A 12,494-nucleotide genomic window follows, 5' to 3' on the forward strand; every position below is an offset into this window, starting at 1 on the left:
CATAGGGTCACTTGGGTATGCCCCACCAAAAGAAGAAGAGCAAGAAGTTGAAGAGGTCTTCAACTTTACCTCATTCGTTGGTTGACAAGACAATGGAGTGATATCATTTGAGGCCTGGCTCTGCAACTGAACCAGCGCCTAGGGCATCTCTACGCCTCTCCAAGTTTTCAGAAGCCGGAGTGACCCCAGCCCAACTTGGAAAGTTTTTTGAGGCCACACACCTCATATTTGGGTAGCCAGCTCACTCCAGTGCACCTTCGGGTCTTACTGGTGTGGGTGGGGCCCGTACTGGTTCCATGCTGACAGCTCCGGCCCCACCACAACCGGGTCCCTTGGATTCAATGATGGATCTGGACGGGGGCAGTCGTATCTCTCCACCTTCCCCTTGCTGGTCCCGATATCGATGCTCCCAGTTCCGCGGATGCTACTTGGCGACTCAGTCCCCATGCTAATCCCGGACTCCTATATGAAGCAAATGGGCGGTGGATTGCGCCGACTGGGTCCATGCTTTTCAGGTCGGATCCTGAGCCTTTTTCCTATGAGCTCGGACTCTGGGTGGATTCGGAGGGGTTGTTGGACTCTGAAGAATACCTGCTGCTGGATCCCAGGTGTGAGGATCTGGTGGATGCCAGCAGACTGGATACTTCTCCAGATACTGGCATGGTCTCTCCTCTTACTATGGCTAAGAAGGAGAGAGCATCTTTTGCAATGGTTAGGAGGGCGGTTGAGGTTTTTGACCTTCAGTTGCTCTCAGTGGCAGTCAAGACTAACGTCAGTCTTGACGTCTTGACTTGGGTGCTCCAACCAGGAGTGTCCCCCTTCAGAACCCTTTTCTCCCATTAAATATGCCTCACAGATGTCCTGCTAGGGTCTTGGTCTGAACCCTGCACAGGGGCTTCTGTGAACAGGATCATTGCTTGCCGTCACAACCCCACTCCAGGGGACCCTCATCCAACACACTACCCCTGAGAGATCGGTGGTCCAAGTCTCAACGTCCCAAGTAAATCCTGGCACATTCCAAGCCACCCCTCCGGAGAGGGATTCCAAGAAGTTGTCTTCCACCACCCTAGCACTGCTGTCCGTGAACACAGCATGCCTTTTGGACTGCTACTCTCGCACTCTGTGAGATATGGTTGTGCAGGTGCTGCCGACTGTCCCTGAGAAGGCCCAGGCCGTACTCTCCCAAGCTGTTGCTGATTAGAGAGATGCAGCTAAGTTCACGATTTGATAGGGATCATACACGACCGGCTCGTTGGGCAGAGCGTTTCATTGTCGGTGACCTTTGGGCTCCACGCCTGGTTGAGAACAGCTGACTTTTCAAGAGATGTCCAAGCATCGCTTATGGACTTGCCCTTTGATGACTTCTATCTCTTTAGACACAAGGCAGACTCAGCGCTTCAAGGATAGTAGGGCTACTACCAGATCCTTGGCCCTGTCCATGGCCGCTCTCCAACCCAAGTTCATTTTGCACATTTTATAGCTATGGCATGGGCTGCGAGGTGCATCTTTCCCAGGCCAATCTTCACAGCCCCGGCATGGCTGAAGACGTGGTACCCACAAATCCCCTGTGGGTTGGGCAGCCAGAGGTCGGGTCAGTCCACCCCCATAGCAGCTGTAGCCTTAGTTTGCCCTTGAACCATTACGGGCACCCAGTGGGAGCAGGATCTGCCATCACCTGGCTGTCTACAACATCAGATCAGTGGGATTTGCAGATTTTCCAAAGGGTCAACTCCCTCCCTTTTATGACCACCCCTCTCCCTATGCCACCCATTTATGAAAGGCTGACTGAGGACCATCTCTCCCTTCTCCACCAGTAAGTGATTGCTGTCTTGCCCAAAGGTGCTGTAGAGAGGTTGCAGACTCCTGAACTAGGTCATAGTTATTTCCACTGCCTTCTGGTGCTCAGGAAGGACAAGGGCCTTCTTCCTAATCTAGGCCTGTGCCTTTTCAATTTCTTCCTCAAAAAGAAAAACTTCAAAATGATCATGCTTGCTCAGGCCTTGTCTGCCCTTGACCCCGGAGACTGGATGGTAGCACTGGACTTGCAGGACACATATTTCCACATTCCCGTCCTGCCTGCCCACAGACGTTACCTGTGGTTCACAGTAGGCCACAGGCAAATTTCAATTCACTGTGCTCTCCTTTGGCCTTACCAGCACCCCTCAGGAGTTCACCAAGGCGACAGTGGAGGTCAGGGGAGCCAGACTTCCCTTACCTCGATAAATAACTGCTGAAGGCGAGTTTGCCACAGGCTGTTGTCTCCCACTTCCAGACTATGGCAAACTTCCTGCATTCGTTGGGGATCACTATCAATGTGCCAAAGTCCCTCTCAGACGCTCCCTTTCATCAGAACTGTTCTGGACACGGTGTAGTTTTGGGCCTATCCTCCCAAACGGCGAGTCAAGAATATTCAGGCTATGATACCGCTTTCAGTTTGTAGCCTGAATTTCCGTGAGACTGACTCTGAGGCTGTTAGGCCTTTTGGCCTCCCACATCCTGCCTGTGACATGCACATTTGCATATGTGGGCTCTGCAGTGGGACCTGAAGTTCCAGAGGGCGCGGCATCAGGGGATTCTCAACAGCGTGGTCCAGATCTCCAAGGAAACTGCACGGGGTGGCTACTGAACAGCAATTGGGTCAGTGGCAGATCCCGCTGCCATCCACAACCAGATCTGACAGTAGTGACAGAGGCCTCACTACTGGGATGGTGCGACCATCTAAGAGAGGTGGAGATCAGAGACCTCTGGTCTTTGATGGAATCTGAACTGCACATAGACCTGTTGAGCTCAGAGCGATCCGATTGTCATTGAAAGCCTTTCTAACCTCCATCAAGGGAAGGCTAGTGCAAAAGTCAATGGACAACACCACCACCATGTGGTACTGCAAAAAACATGGGGTGATGGGGTCGTGGACCTTTTATCAAGAGGCCCCGCATCTCAGAACATGGTTGGAACGCTAGGCCATATCCCTGGTTGTTCAACAACTGGCAGGCTTTCTGAACACCAGGGTGGACAAACTCGGCCGTCAATGCCTAGCAGATCACAAATGGTGTTTCCATCTGGAAGTAATGCATGGGCTCTTTCAAGAGTGGGTAAAGTCTTGGTAAGATCTGTTAGCCATTGCTGAGAATGCGCAATGTCCACAGTTTTGCGTGCTGGAGTTTACAAAGGGGCTCTTGTTTTTTGTTTCAAGTGGAGCTTTGCCCTCCTGTATGCCTTTCAGCCCATACCACTCCTGCCCAGAGGTCTCAAGAAGATCAGGAACGACTGGGCCCAAGTCATCCTTGTGGTGCCAGATTGGGCATGGAGTTCGGTCCTCTGATCAGGCAGCCCCTTTGGGAAGATCTTCTGTCTCAGCAGCAGGGGAGGGTTCTCTACTCAAACATGTCAACTCTTCATCTTCTTGCATGGAGATTGAGCAGCAACAGTTGACAGATTTCAAACTTCCACCCAAAGTCCGAAACATTATTTTGGCACGCAGGCATCCCACCTCCAAGACTGGATACGCCTGCCATTCAAAACTTGAGATATGGTATGCAGAAAAACAGATCAGTCCCCTTTCTTCCCCCTTTACCAGGTTCTTCTCTTCATTATTTCTCTTGCCCAGAAGGGCTCTGCTCTGGGCAATCTCAAGATCTGACTTTCTGCGGTTGCTTGATCAGCCATCCCTCTTCAAATTCCCTATTGTAAATAGATTTTTGAAAGATTTACATCAGTTTCCTCTCCGCCTCTCTTTATGCCTCAGTGAGTTTTCAATCTTGTCCTCACCTTCCTTACACGTGCTCCCTTTGAACCCGTACACAGTTTCCTCTCACTCTCCTTACTATCAAGACGACCTTCCTTGTGGCGATAACATCTTCCCTGAGGGTCAGTGAGCTTCAGGCCTTGCCATCCAAGCCTCCACATTTGAAATTCTTCCCAGACAAGCTGGTGCTTCTTACGAGGGTCACTTTGTTTCACGTAGGTCAATCCATCACTCTACATACTTTTTCTGCTCCGCCACATCCCTTCAAGGAGGAGGAGTGACTTCACCATCTTGACCCAAAAAGAGCATTGTTGTTCGACCTTGACCGCATACTGGAGTTCCAGATGGATGACCAACCTTTCGTCGGATATGTCAGAGCGAAGAATGGACGGGATGTGCAGAAGCGGAACATCTCCTGATGGATTGTGCGCTGTATCAGAACTGTTGGGTTAGCTGCGTTAGCACATGGACAACTGTTGGTGATGTCTATAAGTCCCGCTTAGGATAACACCTAAAGAATAACAAACCTAGCTATGCCAGTCATACTGAATGAGGAAGCCTCACCCACATCTTGTTTCATGCTTCACTCTTGGAAGCCTCACCCACCACCCCAGGCAAGATATCACTACCAGGGGGTGGACTCGATTTTATTGAGAGGGAGTTGTTTATAAGGAGTGTACTGTGTAAAGGAAGGATCCAGATACATTACAAACACCTTGAAGTAAAACTAAAGGTATACTTTTTGTTGGATGCCTCAGGTATATTTAATACCAGAAAAAGGTGGCGGTTGATTAGGTTCAATGACCCTGTGCATCTGTGTTGAGGCAACATGTTTCTGCCCTCTATAGTATCAAAAACAGGTCAGGGCCATTTGTCAGGATAAATAGGATCCCTGTCTCTATCTAGATAGGATGCACAAATTTTGGAAAGGAAGTTGTTCTTACCTCTTCAAATGGGCATAAGTGAGGATCCTGAAATAAACTAATATATAAAAATATGTACTTAATAATTATACACTGTTGCCATAAGGTGGTGTTGATCATGTGTTGTGAATAGTAGTAACTCACAAAGGTGAAAATTGCAAGAGTGACACTGCACTGCAAACCTAGGCAAAACACGTGTTAAGTGAAATGTGATGTCACATGGTTCCTGACTAATCCTTATCATAATTACGTGATACTTATACCTCCTGGTCTCGTTCTTTTATAATTATCCAGAGTACACCAATCACCATGTGGGCGCTTCCAAGACCACATAGCACTCGTCGTAATGATTATGCGTTTTCCCCCTTATGAGAGCATTGGCGATTGCTCCTCTGCAGTAGTTCTTCTCTGTTCTGGGCCTATTTGAAAAAAAATCTTGCTTTCTCCAAAGTTTTTGGTTTTTGGTCTTATTTGTCCTTTCTAGTTCTCAATGGAGTTTGTAATTGGCAGGGTTCCTTGAGGTTTAGGCATCATGGGTTTCCAGTAATTTGTGACCTCAGTCCCTCTTTTGCTTTGTCTGCTTAAGTGAAGACTGCTCTTCCCTAGAAGAAAGTCACATTACATATTTATTTCTTTTCTCCTCCACTCCGCTGCTTCCTCCTTTCATTTGCTTCCAGTTAGCCATCTGCTGCAGTGATTCAGCTGCACCATTATTTCTGGTCCCTATCTGCTGCTCTTTGTCTCCACGCATGGGATTGGCTGTAGTACCACTAGCCCTTTTTAGCATATGCCACCTAATTGGTTAGCAGACACCAGGGGTAAATGGTATAAAGATTCCCCCAGCCAGGAGGGTCTGCAAACATAGGGACAGCGGTGCAAAGTATGGATAGGAGAGCTTTACAAGAATCTACTATCTCTTACCCCTTTAGACATGCCCCCATTCATATTAATCTTGAACACTGCTATTGTAACTCGGAAAGGAGGTCTGATGACGAGGAATAATTGATATTTGAATTTATACACGATTCCGACACTGGTGACCTGCAGATACATTTAAGTAACTAGTTTCATTTCACTGGACCAGGATGGTTTGGGCATCCCTTGTTTTTCAATACAACTTGTATTATCTGAAACTTAGAATAACATTTTTTTTTAATGTTTTTGTGATGGCAAAACCCTGATTTGCAGTTTTTGTATGAAAAAAGCAAATGAGCCTGACACAATGACTGGGCTTCAAGAACTCAATTAGCCATTAAGCCTACTCTGTGAAAACTTTTTCTATGAACAGTTTATACACTACAACATGGTGCGACTGTTAAAGAAAAATGGGGTTAGGGTCATGGGAACTGTGCTGTTGAGCACACTGACCATTTTAACGCTTCAAATGAGATTTGTATTCTGTACAGCTCTTCTTCCAAACCTGCTTTGTCATCATGGGGTTGAGGTGGCTATTACTGCCCTCCAACATTCATGTAAGATCAGGTGTAAATATCTGATGGTTTGAGTGCCCTGTACACCGTGCATAATGCGGTTCCAAATCCTATTACCTTTATGTAATTCTAACAAGTACGATTGTGTTGATTGATTGATTGTGTGGCTGGAATTAAAAATTGTGCGAAACAACTTGTATGAAGAATGACAAGGCAGCTTATCCACGAGGAAACCATGCTAAGATTATCCTTGGCAGCCAGTTTGTTCACTAGTTCCACTGGGAGGGTGCTAGAAGCTCTGATATAACACAAGGAGTAGCAAAATAATTGAGTCAATGGAGAGGAATCATATTCATTTTAGAATAGCCAGTATGATGGGAATTAAAGCCAGAAATAAGCATAATCCCGTGTGATTTGTTATGATCAGCCACAGAATTACTATTATTGGTTCTGAAGAAGTAGACCACAAAATCATTTGAATGGTCCACAAACATTGAGTCCAATAAGGGCATTTAGTGATTATATCTGAATTAATGAGCTGCCTAAATGAAAATGTTAATCATTCACTGAAAAGATTGTACATGCCTCTTATCTGAGGTGAGTGCCCTTGGACTCTTATGTCCTGTTGGCAATAAATGTAGTTTATATGAAAAGCAATGTGTTTCTTTAGTACAGTTGTAATGGAGAGATGTTATCTCAATATTTGATAATTATTGATGGTGAATTTAATAAATGAATATTTCAGTACCCCAAGGATCAAAACTATTTCCTTGAGTAAAATAGGAAAAAAGGCCTAATTTTGAGAGAACATTTCTATGTTGCAAATTGTAAATAATGTGTAATTTGGATTCTCCTAAGGATCCCATTGAACATTGTCCACTGAAACTTGTGTGGAAAGGTTTTCTGATCAAAAATGTGTATCCATACTCTGATGTGTAATTCGAAAATAGAGACTGTAGATCAGCATTATTCATAGTGCCAGAAATTAATTTATTTGGCTTTTCAATTTTCCTAGCCTTGTATGATTGTATTTTTTGCAATTGCACGTGATTGAGGCAATATTGTAGCAACAACACCATATCTTTGTCTTTCACCATCAGTTATCCTAGGACGATGAAGCACCATGCTTTCAGAAAAGATATTTAATTTAACCAGCAACTTAACCAGGATCTATTATTTAAAAGTAGCTTTATCGTCCTGATTTTTAGATCGCAGCCTACCAGACAGTGCAGCTGCCTGGTTTGTTAGACATCTTGAGGACTTTCAGAAAATTGACATAGGAACACCTTCTGCTTGTTGATTAACATTGGCTTTGTGGTTTGTAACTCACACTTTCTGGCTTTCCATTTGCTGGCTTTATTTGCTTTTGACTCTCCAGGTTCAGTTTGTCCCTCCCGTTGCCTAAACCGTGTTTTCTGTATTCTTCCACAAACTCGCTTTCTGTTAACGGCCATTTAAATCTTGTTTTTATCTTGTCACATTTGCTGTGCATTCAAAGACCGATGTCAAACATCAGACGCTGTCTTGCAAGAACACTTATTTACTTTTCTTTCTTTGACTTCAAAGTGAGAGGATTTATGTGACAATCTTGCTTGGATACTGGGGGTCGGAAAGAGTTTTTTTTTTTTTTCCCTAGCACACAACAACGTTTAAAAGAACTGTAGAAGTATTTCAGAATATATCTGAATTATGAATGCACAAATGAAACACATTTTTTGTTATTTCTGAAGAGTGTTGGAAACAAATGCTTTAATATGGTCAACACGAATCATTAAACTAGGTAATGCAATTTTTCACACATTTTCGTCTGTGCGCTGTAAATTTTATTAGTAAAATTTTATGTCTGTGGGCAAATGTAATGGTCATTTCAGTTGAAAATGTGTCGTCTGTAATGGCAGTGTGCTACCACACCATGAATACTCCACTCTACTCTGCACAACTCCACACCACTGCACTCTTCTCTGCACCACTTCACTTTACACCACTGCATGCCACTACACTCTGCACCACTCCAGTCTACGCCACTGCAATCTACGCCACTTCACGCTACTCTAATCTGTACCATCCTACTCTGTGCCAGTACACTCTTCGCGACTGTACTCTACACCAGTGTACTCTTCGCCACTCTGCAGCACTGCACTTTACCCCACTGCACTCTGTACCAATACACTGTACACCAATGCACTTTACTTTGTAACACTAAACTCTATGCTCCTGCACTCTGTGCCAATCCACGGTATGCCAGTCTAGTCTACTTTTCACCACTGCACTCTATGCCACTTCACTCTACACCTCTTTATACCATTTCACTCTATGCAAGTGCATTCTACCCTGCACCACTCCACTGTACACCACTTCTCTCTACTCCGAAACAATCTACTCTATGCCACTGTACTCTGCGCCTCTCCACTCTATGCCACTACACTCCTCACTACTTTACATCACACTCTATGCAGCTGCATTCTACCCTGCACCACTTCACTTTACTCTGAAACAGTCTACTCTGCCACTCCACTGCACTCTGTGCCACTACTCTACTCTTAACCATTGTACTCGACGCCAGTGCACTCTACATAACTGCAGTCTGTCACTGCATTGTACTCTGCATCCCTGTATTCTACTCTACTCCATTTTACACCACTGCACTCTGGTACTTTACTCTGAAACACTGCAGTCTCTGCCACTGAACTCTACACCACTCTACTCTGCACTACTCCAATCTGTGTCACTGCCCTCTATGGCACTTTACTCTGCACCACCTTACTCCACTACATTATATGCCACTCTACTCTGTGCCTCTGCATCACTCAGCTCTACGCCACGCCACTCTGCACCACTGCACTCTTCTATGCACTACTCTAATGTACACCACTGCATTCTATACTGCTGCATTGTACGATGCTGACTTCAATGCCACTACACGACTATGCTCTGAAACACTCTATGCTGATGCACTATACAGCAGTCCACTCTATGCCACTCCAGTGAATGCCACTCTACATGACTCCACACTATGCCACTCCTTATACAACACTTTCTGCCACTCCAAGACACTCTACTCCACTTTTCGCCATTCCGCTCTGACCCTCTACTCCGCTCTCCTCTATGCCAGTAACTTGTAGCCATGCTGAACAGCAGCCCCGCTGGTGAACAAGTGTAAGGCTAAAACACATTGCCAAAGCTGCATAGACGAGACGTATTGGCTTTGCCAGTGCATATTCTAGATGGATTCGTTCTGTCCGAGGTAACCTCTGTTTCTGCTTAGAGGAATCTAGGTGAAAAAGTCAGTTGCAAAGAGTATTACGTTTGAATGAATAAATTGAAAATGCTTGTTTTTTTTATTGTTTTTTTTTACTGGAAGCAAAAAAGTGTGAAACTATGAATTTGAAATAAACACATAACTTTAATATATTTTATTAATTTATTAGGCAGAGAACCTTTAAAAAAAGATCTATTTAGAAACTGAAAGCATTTTCTTGTTTAAGCGAAATCCCAAGGCTTCTTGATCTGTCCTCTAAACTTGGACTTGTGCGTCCTACACCTGTTTTACCCACCACACACTTTCTCATATTTTAGAAACTGATTTTATATTAGTTCATGCATAGGAATACGTTCCCCTAATTATTACTTAATTCTCCTGCCGGTACGCTCAAACACCTCTGCACACTACATGTACTGCCAACCACATATGGAATGCCACTGCCCTGAAACAACCTCTAAAATCACCCGCTATCCCAAAAACACGTGTATCGTTCTTTGCAAAACAGAACTGTGATTGTCTTAACATGTAGCCTAAACTTACTCTGAAATCAACTTTTGAAAAGTTGTATTTCATCTATCGCTTTTATACTAAATTAATTTCACATTTAATGCTTTACGCACTAATGTTTCCAGCATCTAACTTTTCTCACCGTTTCTTTTTCGTAACAAACGTTTCACTTTATCCTTTCTATAAATGTCGTTTTGTTTGAATCGTGCTTAATCCTTGAATGCGACTGGAACCCACGGCAGCACACTTATTGAATAAAATAGAATTGAATGGCATTTGTGACGGTTAAAAATGGTGTCCTGTAAATTTCATTTTACAGAGACCTACTACTGTGTCCCGTTGTCCAGGTGCGTGAATAGTTCTATAGCAGAAAATACAAAAAGTGACGTAGTACGATTCACAGGTACAGAGCAGTAATAATCAACGGTTTTGTCAATAAGTCATGAAGTTTGATGTTGGAATATTGATGAAGTAATTAAACCGATCTGGCTGTGTTCCGTAAGTGTAATGCGGGCTTGTTATGATTAGTTTCACAGCCAGGAATGTTGTGCCATTGAATGGCGGTAACTAGGAAGAGGAGGATGGAAGCACGAAGCCCTGCGCACTCCCATTCCTGGTCACAGAGTGGTTTCCAGAAGAGAGGGCTTTCTCTGCGCATCCGCACATTCGGTGCGCTCGCCTCGTGTGGCTCCTATTGATTGACTCTAATCTCAAGCAGAACAAGAACACATTTACTGTTTTGCAACCTTCTGTGATTTTACATTGTTATGCTTTTTGTCCCAAGTGACACAATAATCCATCTCCACACAGTTAGCGCATTTATTACTGTTAAGGTGCATGGTTGATAATGTTTTTTTTGCCAACCTATAGACAACTTCTGAGCTTAGGTCGCGTTTACATAGTAAGCCGCTTTTTAAAAAGTAGCTGTATAACGTTTTTGGGACCTTACCTTTCTGGAGAAGTTTGGGATCTTTTCTTTTGTTTGCAGCTTTTTTTTTGCTATTGTGTTTACATCTGCGTTGACGTTCGAAATCGTACTGTTTGGTGATGCCCGTTTTACCAGTTGACAGTCTATATGAAGCTGCTTTAAGCTCCCTTAGAGCGGACCAGGCCAGGCGATGACGGGAGTTATTTGCATTCCTGTAATTGATTCGCAGTAGGGCGAGTTCCTCCACCAGCTCGTTGGGTAGTGATATTGTAAAGAAAAGAGAGACCCCATAACAACCCAGTTTTTCATATTAAGATTTGGGAAAATGTGCTTAGAATTTCGTTTTATTCATGTGGAGCAAGATTTCACACTGATTTCTACAAAGGAATAAAAGCTGGTTATGTTTTGTTTAACTTGATTGTGATTGTGTTAACTTTATTGTGATGTATAAACTGTGTTGTTTTGTGGTAAACCTGTCAAAATTTCCTTTGATTTTGGATTGTTTTTCAGATCAAAAAACTGGTCTATGTTTACCTTGTTCGTTATGCAGAAGAGCAGCAAGACTTGGCTTTGTTATCCATCAGTACTTTCCAACGTGCTTTGAAAGTAAGTATAGCCCAGCTTTTTATAGTAATATGTTTATATATGCACTGACATAACCGAAATGTGCAGTGTTAAGAAAAGATGGTCAATGCTAGCCTTGCGTATGGAGGACACATTGCTACTATCCAGATATGTAGCAGTAGAAGTGCCAGAGATCCTATATTGGGGCATTCTGACTAGAAAGTGATTCACTTTAAGAAACCTGTTGAAGCATTGTGAACAGTAAGACTATTTTCGTCTGTAAATGTCATTTTTTGGAAGGTCTAATCTAGCAGAAAAAATCTTGTTTAAAGTTTGATAACTCTAGTAGACTCCTTAGCTTCCATTGTAAGATTATGCTTGGGTCACTATTGTTCATAGTTAAAATCAGCATGTACATATTGCCTTAGGGTGCAATAGCTGAGAGCAGTTAATGCTGTTAACTTTGTGAATACTAGTGTAGCTAATCATGGCTTTGTGGAATAGTGATTTAAAAAAACAAAACAAAAAAAAACCTTTAGTCTGAACAAACATTTCTGATGGATACAACTACCTGTGGATTCCTCACTTTATGAATTCTCCCAATGCGCCAGCATTAGGCGGAATTTTTTTCCTAGCTGTCCACGTCGATGAGGAACTCATAATAGCACGGCTTCGCCCGTGACTCTGTCTGACGTCATCGGAGTCATAAGAAGTCCTCGCTGGCGTGCTGATGTCAGTTCCCTTTTTTCCACACCTTCAATGCTAATGGTTTTCTACCTCTCTGTTGTTTTCTCAACTGTTTTGAGGGAATTTCTTACAGTGCTATTATGTCTCCACCAAGGAAATCCGGCTTCAAACCTTGTAGTGAGTGCGGAGGTCACAGATCTGTGATGGATCCACATGAGAGCTGCCTTTGGTGTTTAAGCTCGGATCACGATGTCACAGGTTGTTCGTCTTGCCACAGCATGAACCCTAAAGCTCTGAAAGAAAGGGAGGCAAAGCGCTTTCTTTCGAAAGCTAAGATAGAGAAAAGAGGACGTAGTGGATCCAAGAATCTGGACACTTAGTCGCACAGAGATCGAGATACCACTAGAAGCGTCGTCGTCATGGATCGTGGCGCAGTTCGTCCAGAGAT

At 43.9% G+C, this 12,494-nt stretch overlaps 1 protein-coding gene across 3 annotated transcripts in view; it reads left to right on the forward strand.

The window, feature by feature from the left end:
- AP3B1 (adaptor related protein complex 3 subunit beta 1) overlaps window positions 1-12,494 on the forward strand; it is a 1,440,584-nt gene that overhangs the window by 201,420 nt on the left and 1,226,670 nt on the right. For all 3 annotated transcript variants that reach the window (XM_069223388.1, XM_069223395.1, XM_069223382.1), the window contains exon 4: window positions 11,306-11,401. In XM_069223388.1, the coding sequence (XP_069079489.1) occupies window positions 11,306-11,401 (96 nt within the window). The remainder of the gene's footprint in view (window positions 1-11,305; window positions 11,402-12,494) is intronic.

Source organism: Pleurodeles waltl, chromosome 1_1, assembly GCF_031143425.1.
Source record: "Pleurodeles waltl isolate 20211129_DDA chromosome 1_1, aPleWal1.hap1.20221129, whole genome shotgun sequence".
NCBI lineage: Eukaryota > Metazoa > Chordata > Amphibia > Caudata > Salamandridae > Pleurodeles > Pleurodeles waltl.